The 12,584-nt window shown below is 37.6% G+C and overlaps 1 protein-coding gene across 3 annotated transcripts; it reads right to left on the reverse strand.

Moving 5' to 3' along the window:
* Positions 1 to 3,585: 3,585 nt before the first annotated feature.
* Positions 3,586 to 6,031, reverse strand: LOC107670053 (GTP-binding protein Di-Ras2-like). Of its 3 annotated transcripts, none has more exons than XM_016462534.1 (2): positions 5,939 to 6,031; positions 3,586 to 4,287 (listed from the first exon to the last, which is right to left on the reverse strand). In XM_016462534.1, the coding sequence occupies exon 2, from the start codon at positions 4,266 to 4,268 to the stop codon at positions 3,669 to 3,671; it is 600 nt and encodes a 199-aa protein (XP_016318020.1). In that variant the 5' UTR covers positions 4,269 to 4,287; positions 5,939 to 6,031; the 3' UTR covers positions 3,586 to 3,668. The 3 variants fall into 3 exon arrangements, with proteins under 3 accessions (XP_016318020.1, XP_016318018.1, XP_016318019.1); XM_016462532.1 differs by having other exon boundaries at positions 3,586 to 4,301; XM_016462533.1 differs by lacking the exon at positions 5,939 to 6,031 and adding an exon at positions 4,469 to 4,480 and having other exon boundaries at positions 3,586 to 4,301.
* Positions 6,032 to 12,584: the final 6,553 nt, after the last annotated feature.

Consider the following 12,584-nt stretch of genomic DNA (forward strand, 5'->3'; position numbering starts at 1 on the left):
CCGACTTAAAACTAAAAGATTACTTTCTCTCGCGCGAACTCATTCGGCAGTGGTGACTTTCCACGTATTCCCAACTTCTGAGCCTGCTCGCCTGAAGTTATGGTTGATTGCTCTTCGGCTGGATATCAACACACCCATTAACGTAAACTACGTTAAGTCATCTTGGATGCCCTGGGGGTAAGCAGATAAATATCACATTTTCATTTTTGGGTGAACTATCCCTTTAACGGACACGTGCATGCAGTGGCCATTGAAAGTTCGCGAGACCGCAAGTGCACATGAAGTGTGTCATTTGGGACTGGGCCCATATAAGAGTATGAAAAATGTTCGGCTCCAATTTGAGCTTCAGCTATGTTGAAATATCTGAATTTATGCAGCTAGACCACCCGACCATATGTTCTATAAACTTCAGGTGATAATTAGCCTACCAATATTTTTCTATCAAACATTATTTAAACACTATTTCTGTGAAATGGGTCAGTATGAATAATTTTGTCCTAAGTAATTGTTTTCCAGTTATTAAATAGGTTGATTAGTCCTGGGTTGTTGTTTTTTTTATAACATATTTTGTTTCCTGTGGATATGTGGATACATTCATTATTCAATGAGTTTAACATTGTGAATAAGCGAAGGGTTACGCCTGTTTTGCAACCAATTTGAACCACTAGGGGGAAAAATACAACAATCCCCACTTTCTCCCATTCATAGTAATAATATATCTAAAGTCTTTGCTTCAGTGCAGGCTTGGCAGCCCCCATGAACTAAAAATGTACAAAAGGCTACTCTAACAACATTTTAAATGTGATTTACTTTTAATATATATATATATATATATACACACACACACACACATTAAGTTATTATCAATGTATTATCAACAAATATGAATTCAGTAAAGGAACTATAGTATAAGCCTGGATTAAAGCACTTTAAAAATGAATTTAGTATTTAGTAAATTTAGTATTTAATAAAAAAAAATTGGTATTTCGTCTCATGTTCGGTTTGACGTCAAAGATATCCAATCTGCTCCATATACTGTAGACCATATTTAACTGGACAACTAGGGACAGATTATCTGTGAATAGCAATTATATATATGTATGTTCCTCAAACTGTATACATATATTTTTTTCTTTTCTTACGGTCCACACACATGGTCATTATAAACTGTTGTTTCCTTTAACCATATTACTGTCAGGCTGCTGCTAGTTTTTCTTGTTTCTAAATAGTAGAATGTTTTACTCAGATTAATGGAGCATGATGCTGGCGGAGGCTGGCAGAGATCATCGTGACAGAGCTTGCGCTGCTGGCTTGATGCTTGTTAAGTGCTGGCAGGTGCTCTATTATACTGCAGGCCACTTGACTCGCCGGTAATGAGCCAGGCGGGCTCATTACTCTGACATGTCTAAATACCACACACATTCTTCCCCCACCTTTCCCCACACACCAGCATCAGTTCTGCTCAGAGTCAAACCATTCATCCTCTGTTTGAATAAGTACACACATAAACGTGGCAGCTGTTAGATTGACCTTAACACAATTGTTTGAATTCAAAGGGAGCAGGTTTCTACTGCAGCCCTTCAAATATTTTCATGTGTAAATGTTGGATATATTTGTAGTTAATGGATGATTCAAGAAAAACTGACAGCTGTCATTAGCCTCCCTACAGTAACACATATTATTGTGATTCAGCTTAATGCATAATAATATTTATTCTTGTGACCTAATACAATCATATAAACTTGTAGGCACACATGATGTCTATACAGGCATTTCATCAAAACAATATTACATTTTTAATATCAGAACTCCTACTGTATAACAGAAACCCGCTGTAAGCTTTGGGACTAAGCAATTCCTGCATCCATAAAATTCTCATCAGCAACATTTGCACAGATTCAAGTTAAATATCGCATTAAAGGTCTCTACTATAGTTAATATACAGTTGTTTGCATCACTCTAACCACAAGTGAGTTTCAATACAGTGTAGCACTTGAACTTGATTAATATTTCACAGTACAAGACCTGTCATGCTAAAATATATAATTACAAAATATATATATATATACCGGTATATCGCTCTCAAAAGCACTTGCTGATATTTCACTAAATATGTGTAAACACATATTCGAAAAAAACACTTCTAATATTAATAACTAATAACTAGTATTATTATTGTTTACAATATTCAAAAATGAAACAGCCACACTGCAAAAACTTATTTTCTTAGTTAGTATTTTTGTCTTGTTTTCCATTACAAATATCTAAACATTCTTGAATCAAGATGCATTTACTTGAGAAGCAAAATGACTTAAGATATAAAGTCTTGTTTTCTAAAACATTATCAAAATTTATAAAAAAAAAAAATATATATATATATATATATATCTCTTCCAATGAGAAAATGCTCTTGTTTTCCCTGTGAATTAATTTGCGTACCCCATTGACAGATGTTTTTTCTTCTTTTAAGCAAAGACTTTTTTTTTTCAGAAAACAAGATTTAATATCTTAAGTCATTTTGCTTCTCAAGTAAATATAGATAATATATCTAGACAAACATACAAAGAAAATGTTCTTTAAGTTTTACAATTAATTCATGTTCATGTGAATTTAGCTGATCTTTCCTTTCATACTACAATATCCCTTGATACAAATACTGTACTAGGAAAATAGTCAACTCCCTTTTCGAAAAGCACATTTATAAACTCATTTTTCTAAAAAGAAAGTCCAATCTAAGGCATATGGAAGTAAAATAAAACTATAGCAGCCTTACTTTGATAATAAATTGCACAACTAACACAGCAACAACCATTTCGCTTATTTTAGTTGACTACTACCTTCACTACTGGGCTGCATGCCTTGACATGTTCTCATCCAGCTGATGTATGCAATCATGAACTGCCATATATGACGTATTTGTTATACTGTACAGTTCATTAATATACTGTAGCCCAACCTGTGCTGTAAGAAATGCTGCTCTCCTCACAACAGCTATAAAGCTAATGAGCAGGACTGATTTTACTGCTTTTTGAAATGTCATGTGTAATCTTTAGTCTACATTATTGATAAAAGAAAATGTATTAGTACTGCCATTGGGTTCATGCACACTGGCATCTGTTTACCTGCATTTTTTCTTTTTTGTGGTCTAGGACAGGGTAAAAATCTGGTGCAAACCTGCAGCGGCGTCACAATCACATCTGTGACAAGCTAGGGAAGTTATGTCATTAAAATGACAACATTGGTTCTTTAGGCATTTCTCCACAGGAAATTGTGTCAAAGAACAAGGAAATAATTCCTGAAGTAACAAATTTATAGTGTAACCTTTGAAATTTGGAAAAGAGCAGCCAGCATAGTCTTCAAAGATGTTACTTTTGTGTTCCACAGAAGAAAGAAAGTAAACAGAGTAAACAACAGTTGTCTCACTCAATCCTTGTTCCTGCAAATGCACTATGGTAAGTGTATGTCCAACATTCTTGTCTTCAGGTGTAAACAGTGTTAGCCAGGGGTGCGTCCCAAAAGCATCGTTAGCTAACTATGGTAGTTAGTTCCATTGAAATCTATTGGTAACGACGGAACTTGCGACCATAGTTGCTTTTGGGAAACGCACCCCAGAGCATCAATGTCCTGAAAGTGAAACCATTTTGGTTTTCCAAGCACACTTCGGTTTTTCACATGACCACACATTTGCTTTTAAGCTTCTCGGCTCGTTTGTGCTGCTTGCTCTTCTTGCCGTCGATCTGAAGGCTTACAGTCCTGCGTTTCTCCAAATTTAGCAGCTCTTGAAACAGCTCCTTAATGTTGTGATTTGTCTTAGCTGACGTCTCCATGAAGGCACACTTCCACCTCTTGGCCATGGCCTCGCCGTCACTGCTCTCCACTTCACGAGCGTTCATCTCGTCGTTCTTGTTGCCCACTAGCATGATTGGGATGCTCTCGATGTCCCCCTTAATCAGGCAGATCTGCTCGAAGATGGGTTTGAGCTCCTCCAGAGACTGTTTGCTGGTGATGGAGTACACTAAGATGAAGGCGTGGCCTTTGGTGATGGACAGACGCTGCATGGCGGGAAACTGGTGACTGCCTGTGGTGTCTGTGATCTGCAGCGTGCAGATGCTCTTGTCGCAGCTGATCACCTGCCTGTAGGTGTCCTCGATAGTGGGGATGTAGCTCTCGCGAAAGGTTCCCTTCACGAAGCGCAGGACCAAGGAGCTTTTGCCCACTCCACCGGCTCCAAATACAACCACCCGGTAATCATTGCTTTGTTCTGGCATAGTGCTGCTCAAAAAAGACCTGGATGGGGGCAACTGAAAGGAATGATTATGAAATACAAGTACACTCTCAGAAAAAAAGGTATAATAGTTATAACTGGTGCAGTACCCTATGTACCATTTAAGTACTGATATGTACACTTCAGATACAAATATGTACCTAAAATGCACCTTTTAAGGGTAAATAAGGTAGAAAGGTGTACCTTTTGAAAGGGTACGGTCCCAGTGACAGCTTTTGTACCTTTTTTTCTGAAAGTGTACCAAAAGTTTTACATTTAAAACATAGCATCTGCATCACTCCTAAACATAGGCGGAGGGTGAACCAACTCCAGGGTAAGGCTAAAAGCAGCCAAATGTATTAACATCATAAACACGTCTTTTTAGGCAAGAACCAGACATGGGTGTCATGTAGGCTAAAATAATGTTTAATGGGACTGAATTTGTATTTAACTTGATTACAATTTAATAAAAACATTAGAAATTGATAATTATATAACGTTTCCTTTCCACGGTTATTCAAACAGCGAATAAATTATATATAGAAAGTGACATTATCACTAACTTTGATCTATCGCGAGTTTAAGCACTCTCAAAAAAAACAAAACTATCGTTATAATCACTGAAGCTGTATACACTGTGAAATGAATCTCTTACTTAGGCTACATTGTATGTAGGCTACATCTGCGCTTTGTTGTTTACGATGAGAGAATTCGCAAGAGTCCGGTATTCCGTCGGCGAAGGTGCGCGCACTCAACAAAACTGATCTGTTTCAACGATGACTCATCTGAACGCCTCTGATTGGCCATTGCATTCCTAAGCTCAACAGAATTGTGTGTGATTGGTTAAGCGCATTTTTGTCCAATTTAGTGCCATTTTTGCCCCAAGTCCACACACGCTCCGCCTATGCTCCTAAACTTAATATCAGTCAAACATCATATTTTTATATTTCTATTTTGAATGCCTATAAAGTGGGATACTTTCTGATTTCTGTTGTTTTAAAACATGACATAACATGAACCTAATGTGCCATAGGATCAATTCATGTCTAACATGATTGTTTCAGTACACTCTAAAAAATGCTGGGTTAAATACAACCCAGTGCTGGGTAAAATATGGACAAATCCAGCAACTGGCTTTCTACAAACATTTCCTTGAATAGACACATACATACAGTATTACTATAAGCATATAAAATCATATAAGACATTTAAAAAGTAATGCAATTCAAATCAAACTAAACTCAGCTTTTATATTAAATGTTTTACATATAACCAGAGTCAATAGAGACGACTGGCCAATGAGACCTCTGCCAGTCTGACATGTACGTTTCCCTGATTAGTGCAACCACCTTCAGGACAAATATCAAAGCCTCAATGCGGGAGCAGCATCTATTCACTGAGCGCATGGATGCGAGCTACTGTAGATATTCTTGAATCCATCATTTTATTTGTCAGTAAAGTGCTCGGGATGTGATGCAGCGCTGGATGCTGCAGGCAGGATGCGCAGAAAGATCAAGGACAAAGAGAAATCAGCCGTGAACTGTGAGTATCACCTTACTGTACCTTTAAGACTATTTGATATATAATCAACTGTACGTAATACATAGAGTGTGTTTTAAATAATAAATATTGTATAAACACAAAAGCGATTCGTGGATGTGATTCGAAACTCACCTAAATTTTGGCGTATGAAGACGTAATTTTAAATTCCGGTCGTCATGTCGCGGTAGACGATGGAAATGATAGGATATAGGTTGTTTTTCTGGAGGTCTGCGATTCCTCTAAGGATCCTTCTGAGGCTTGGCTGCGATCTTTAAAGGGCGAGCGCTGCTGACGCGCTCCCGTTCTCTCCCCGTGACGTCACGAGGGATTTCTGCGTTTCTGCTGCTGAAAAACACATGCAGCCATATGAACACCCCTCATTTATTCCTCAACATCCCGTTTTATAGTGCCTGCCAGGCATACAGACTTCTTTCATACTTTCTTTTGCATATTATTCAGCTATGTTGTATATAGTTGTGTCACCTTTAGGCTATTTCTATAGCGCTTTATACAATACAGATTGTTTCAAAGCAGCTTTATAGGGATAAACTGTAAAAGAATGATTCAGAGATGCAAAGCTTTTGTGAAGTTAAGACATTTCAAATTTAAATAGACTGAATATTTACTATTAAAAACGTAAGCAGATAACAATGGCGTTATTGTAATGTTTGCATGCTGGACTGTGATTGGCTTTATCTTTCCCGCATTGTATATTTAACCATTTATAAGTGTCTATGACTTTACAAAACCTGAAAAACATTGCCTTCTCAGGAAAAAAACATTCTCAAAATGGGATGAATGCAAGTTTTATAACGTAAAGTTTCATATATGATTAATGTTTGATACAAAATGCATTCTCAAACTGTAAGCAAATGTATTACTGACCAGAAAACAACATAAAAACATATTTTTACGTGTACGTAAATGCATATTACTATATAAATGTATGTTATAACATACATTTGGAGCTGTGAGTCAGAAGTGCATACTAGCATATACTACTCTACTCTAACATCTAGTCTTATATCGTTCAATGCCAAAAATACTAAGATTAGTATGCTAGTATTGGTATGTGTCTCATTTCGAGGGCTGCGCCCTCCGAGGTGCTGCATTTGTCATCTACATACATCATATATAGGCTGTCTCTTGTCAAAAAAGCGACTATTATAAAACTGACTGTTATTCCTCATGGGGCGTAAATTACTGTAATGTGATTTCTTTATTACAATGGAATATAATGGTTACTTTTCTGAAAAGATACAGCCTCAATGACATTTGTGGCCAACAAATGCGACCTCCTGAGCCTTTGAAATGAGACACAGCTACAGTAGCGCTGTGCAAAAAAATCGAATGCGATTTTCATGCGCATCTCGTCAGTAAAGCCACTACTGTGATTAGTAGTAAATCTCCAGCACGTGCTTTCAGATGGAGCAGCATTTACTACACAGAGCCGTAGATCACTGACAAGCTACACAAAATCGCGTTCAAAATCGCAGGCGATTCATTGCCGATTTTGAACGCGATTTTGTGTAGCTTGTCGAGATTCGCATGAAAATCAAATTGCATTCGATTTTTTGCCCAGCCCTAAGCTACAGTCATCAAAACCGGTCTGTATGTGTAATGGCAGAGGCCTTTCCCCTTTCTTTCAAACATTTGCTCAGTATCTTGCAATGGGACGCCTCAGGTGTGAAAGACTTTGGAAGCTCCTTAATCTGTGCACTTCGCATGGTGCGACCCAAAGTAGTGACTGGACTACAGCGAGAGCGATCTCTGGCTCAACCTCTCAAGCCTCAGGGATAGAGAGCAGTGGATATGATGTTTGTCTGCCATGTAAGCAGACAGAGCAGGAGATCTGTGAATGCTGCCAGATCTGCAAAACCCCAGAGCAAATGGCTTGTCCCAATGCTGCTTCAAACGCTAAACCATGGGGAAAGGTGTCATTGACGGCAGCTAGGCCTGTTGCCCTTCTAAAAATAGACGGATACCTTGACTGCAGTATTTGCAGGAGAGGAAGGCATAACATTTGCCCATAACAACATCTGTGATGTTCCCTCATGAGCCAGTCACATCCGTTCCCCCACCTGTAAAAAAGCAGAGGGTGTAACCCTAAACCAAGAGATAAAGCACGCTGTGTCCCAGTTCGCCTACTTATACTATGCCCTAAAAGTATGTGCTCGTTTTGTTAGGAAAAAATACATTTTCATACAATTATTTGTATAGCACTTTATACAATACAGATTGTGTCAAAGCAGCTTTACAGTGTTAAACAGGATAATAGTGTGCTGATAATGCAAGAGGACAATAGAAAACAGTTTTTCAGTTAAAGTCAGTTCATTGATGATTCAGAGATGTCATCACCCAGTTCAGTTCTCTTTAAATAGTGTTTGTGCAATCAAGTCAACAATACTGACAGAAATTAAGCATCCCTAACTAAGCAAGATAAGGCAACAGTGGCAAGGAACCAAAACTCCATTGGTGACAGAAATGGAGAAAAAACCTTGGGAGAAACCAGGCTCTGTCGGGGGGCCAGTTCTCCTCTGAACAGATGAAACCAGCATGGTGTGGTTTAATACCATGCTGCAGCACAGGTCAGATTGTGCAGAGGACTCGTCTTTTCACAGTTGACATCCTTTTATACACAGTCCACATTTTAGTTTATTTAATTTATGCTATACTCAACAATTCATCCTACCATATTGGAGAGAAAAGAAGCATGTTGATCTTCCAGTCGTGGGTCTTTCATGCTGAGAACTCACCTTATGTGTTTGCATAATGATGCCCAAATGAATGTCCAAATGTATTTCACATATAGTTCAGAATGTGTGTTAAATCCTCCTCCAAAGTGCAATGGGTTGTTGGCAACATCAGCCATTAGAGAATGCATGAATCTGCACTTTGAATTTCCATTAGAAATAGTAGATGATCTGGGTACCTTTGGGATACTCATTTCAACATGATTTGAAACACATTAATTCTAATTTTGAATACAATTTATGACAGATGCAAACTGGGATGCTTTTTTTTGTTTTTTTTTTGCCCATCAGATGTTGACAGCACCATCTATGGAACCAGCTCAACAGAAATCTCCCGCTTGATCAATAGGCTTGGAGAGTATGTTCTGAAAACTCTTGGGTTTCACAATGGTGTCCACAGGTTGCAGGTTTCAGTTCACAATGAAACCCCTTCTATCAACAGTGGCATAGCATCTGTAGGGGAATCTGCTTAAGTTTCGGAGGTAGAAATATCCTCCCTCTTAGGAAAAGGGATTATATAGAGTTCCACTGGAGGAAACTCAGAGGGGTTTTTACTCCATTATCTTCTGATAAAGATGGGGGATTTTGCATGATATTGGAGTTGTGTGCTCTACAAGCTTAAGTGTACAGATTTTTTTCCTCTTCTATTTAGGCTCAGCCTTAGCATCTTGCATGCTCAGCAGGTACATAGAAGCAGCTTTATCATCACTGAGAGACAAGGATCTCAGGATGCTGGTTTTGGGTGATTATCTGCTTTTCGGTCACTCACAGGAACATTGTGCCAATCGTACAATTTGAAAGGACAGTGGTGACGAGTCTCTGAGTTTTTGTTCAGGAACTTCCTCTGCCTTATGGGCATGATGTTCTTGTCACTGACATTAGTACACTGGACACTGGGTTAGATCAGGATGAGAGATTTTCGGCAGTGAGTGTGTCAACAATTGATCCCATCATGAGACCTGTCCATGGTACTGAATTCATGAACTCAGCACATTCTGAACTGCTGGAAAGTGTGAATATCATTCTTAATTTTAAGGTTAGTTATATTACTTGCTTTAGCTTCAGTCAAGCAGGTAGGTGAGTAACATGCTTTGTCAGTTTACCCAGCATATCTGAGCTTTAACACGGACTATAGTAAGGGTTCGCTATTGCTTATCTTCAGAAGGTCAGTGCTTTGTGTTAAAACGACACTGGAGTTACATGCCAAAACTCTTTATAACTGCACTGGAGTTTCAATTTTTCCAAAAATGTATTCACCCTCAGGCCATCCAATATGTAGATGAGTTTGTTTCTTCATTGGAACAGATTTGGAGAAATTTAGCAGCCAAACAGCTGATAAAAACATCACAATAATCCACATGACTCCAGTCCATCAGTTAACATCTTGTGAAGTGAAAAGCTGTGAAAATCCATCATTAACTCTTTTTTTGGACTGTTTTGGCTTGTAAACGGTGATTGATCTGTGCAGATTTCTCTCCTGATTCAGACAAGACGACTTTTTTCACTGGAGAAAGCAATATTATGGATAGAGGACTCATATTTTAGCTGAAAGCAAATTTAAGGTTCGAGGTTAAAAACATATTTTCACGTCACAAGATGTTAACTGATGGACTGAAATGGTGTGGATTGCTTGTGGATTATTGTGATGTTTTTATCAGCTGTTTGGACTCTCATTCTGACGGCACCCATTCACTGCAGAGCATCCTGAGACAGTGATGCAGTGCTACATTTTTCCAAATCTGATGAAGAAACAAACTCATCTACATCTTAGATGGACTGAAGATGAGAAAGTTTTCAGCAAATGTAAATTTTTGGGTGAACTATTGCTTTAATATCCGACTGGATGTCACTGTGCCTTCAGTAGCTCATGCAGTTCCTGAAGTCGGTTCGCTATAGAGTAATGAGAGGTTACAGTATCTGTCATTCTGTTCAGGTCTGTTTAAAGGCTTCAGAAAGAATGCACTACAGGAGTTGGCCATATGTTTCCTATAATGAGATACCAAGCGAATGTTTAGAGAATCTGTGCTGTTCTCACATACGCATACGTATGTCAACCTAAAATGACCTGAAGGACATGTGCTAGCGCTCAGTCTAGCTCTGATAGACCGATGGGCAAGTGTTTCAGATTTGTCACATGGGTTATCAATGGAGATCTGAGTTTCTGTGACAATACAACAGTGCGCAGGGCATAAAGGGCATAAACTCTACAGGTGACGTCCAAGAAAAAAAAAAAAAAACCTTGCTTGATCATCAGTACAAACCTGAACAACATAAAAAGAGGCATGATGAACATTGGGAGACTTTCCAGATTTAATAAAATGTCACTTTTGTTTTTGCAGACGTTATGACCAAATATACAGCTCAAGCACAGCTCAGTGCACACATAATGTTTGGGATATCAAAAATCTGTTCAATTTAATTAAAAAATGTCTTGCTGTATTGTTTGATCAACATGATTCCCTTAGGAATATGTGATTTTTACAAAACCCATATGGCGACTTCCTGGCAGAGCTAATGAGCAGAATTTGTAAGTTGTCCTGCTTGACCAGAGCAAGTTTGGTACATAAATAGATTATTGAAAACTTTTAATAAGATGTCATAAAATAAAAAGAAGTTTATTTTTGAAAACATATTTGCATTACAGCTTTCAAACAGTAAAATGATAACAGACCAGAGTCTAAACTACAGTACATGTGGGTTTGATAAAATCAACTTTGATCAGTTTAGGAAAATAAACGGCTGCTAACCACAGCGTCTATTGGTACAACAGATGTGGTTGTTATGAAGGAGTTTCAGTTGAGCTCAAGCATTGTGCTGCCCCCTGCTGACTACAGATGCAACTTCACAAACCGAGGCATGACGCTTTGCGCATTTAGAGTGAAATTATTTAGTGACTTTTACTTAAAAATTCAGTGCATTCCTCAGTCAGCATATTAGAAGGATTTCTGAAGGACCATGTGACACTGAATACTGGACTAATGATGCTGAAAATGCAACTTTACCATCACTATATATATATATTTTTTTTTATACATTCAAATTGAAAAGTGTCATTTTAAATTGCAATAATATTTCACAATATTACTGCTTTCACTGTATTTTTGATCAAATAAATGCAGGCTTGGCGAACAGAAGAGACTTAATTAAAAACACTTTTGAAAACTTTTGAGAAGTACTGTACCTGAAGTGCATATCCAGAATGCTCAGAAAGAAAGAAAGAAAGAAAGAAAAAGAATTGGTCCCCACATAGCAATCATGAAGCGTAAAATGCGATCCAGGATTCAGAGTTTAAATGTCACTTTGTTGCGAAACTCTCAGATGATTGTTCTTGCAGCTGTATGGCACAACTCTGCTGCTAGAATGAAAAACCCTCTGTGTTGGCATTTGTAGCACAAGATACATTATTTTAGTGTTTCTTGTATTTGTAATAATGATCACAATTATAAAATACATGTCATATTTATATAATCTCAGCTTGACATTCAGATATAATGCAGAACACCTTGAACTAAAGTAAACAAAAGTAAAACAGTAGCCATCACAGCTGGGTTCAGCTCAATGAACCACAAAACACATCTGCTCTTCCTGCTAGTCTACTGATTATAAACCTGGCACATATTAAATGTTAATTTATAGTTTGGTTCATGCATTATTTTATGGGTTTTTATTATTTAATTAGGTAAGTTGTGGCTTACATGCTTCATAATTTATTGGAAGTTTGTATTAATTGTTAAGTAAACATTGCTTATTTGTTATGATATTAAAGTATTATCTCAATAGATGTGTACTAATTAGGAGGATTATTAGGTATGAATGAACTGATTAATACAAATCATCTTGTTTTAATTTGAAATCACTTTCTTTTTGGTTTGGTTTGTTTTCAGTGAATTTTAGATTGTTACAAACTGTATATAGCATGATGTTTGTTTCATGCAAACTTTAGGAAGATGAACATTTTAGCAAACCTCATGGCAACTCCTTAGACTAAATATCTTCTATTATGTGTTTTCGTTCTCAGATAGAAG

Source organism: Sinocyclocheilus anshuiensis, unplaced genomic scaffold, assembly GCF_001515605.1.
Source record: "Sinocyclocheilus anshuiensis isolate Anshui unplaced genomic scaffold, SAMN03320099.WGS_v1.1 scaffold664, whole genome shotgun sequence".
Taxonomy (NCBI): domain Eukaryota; kingdom Metazoa; phylum Chordata; class Actinopteri; order Cypriniformes; family Cyprinidae; genus Sinocyclocheilus; species Sinocyclocheilus anshuiensis.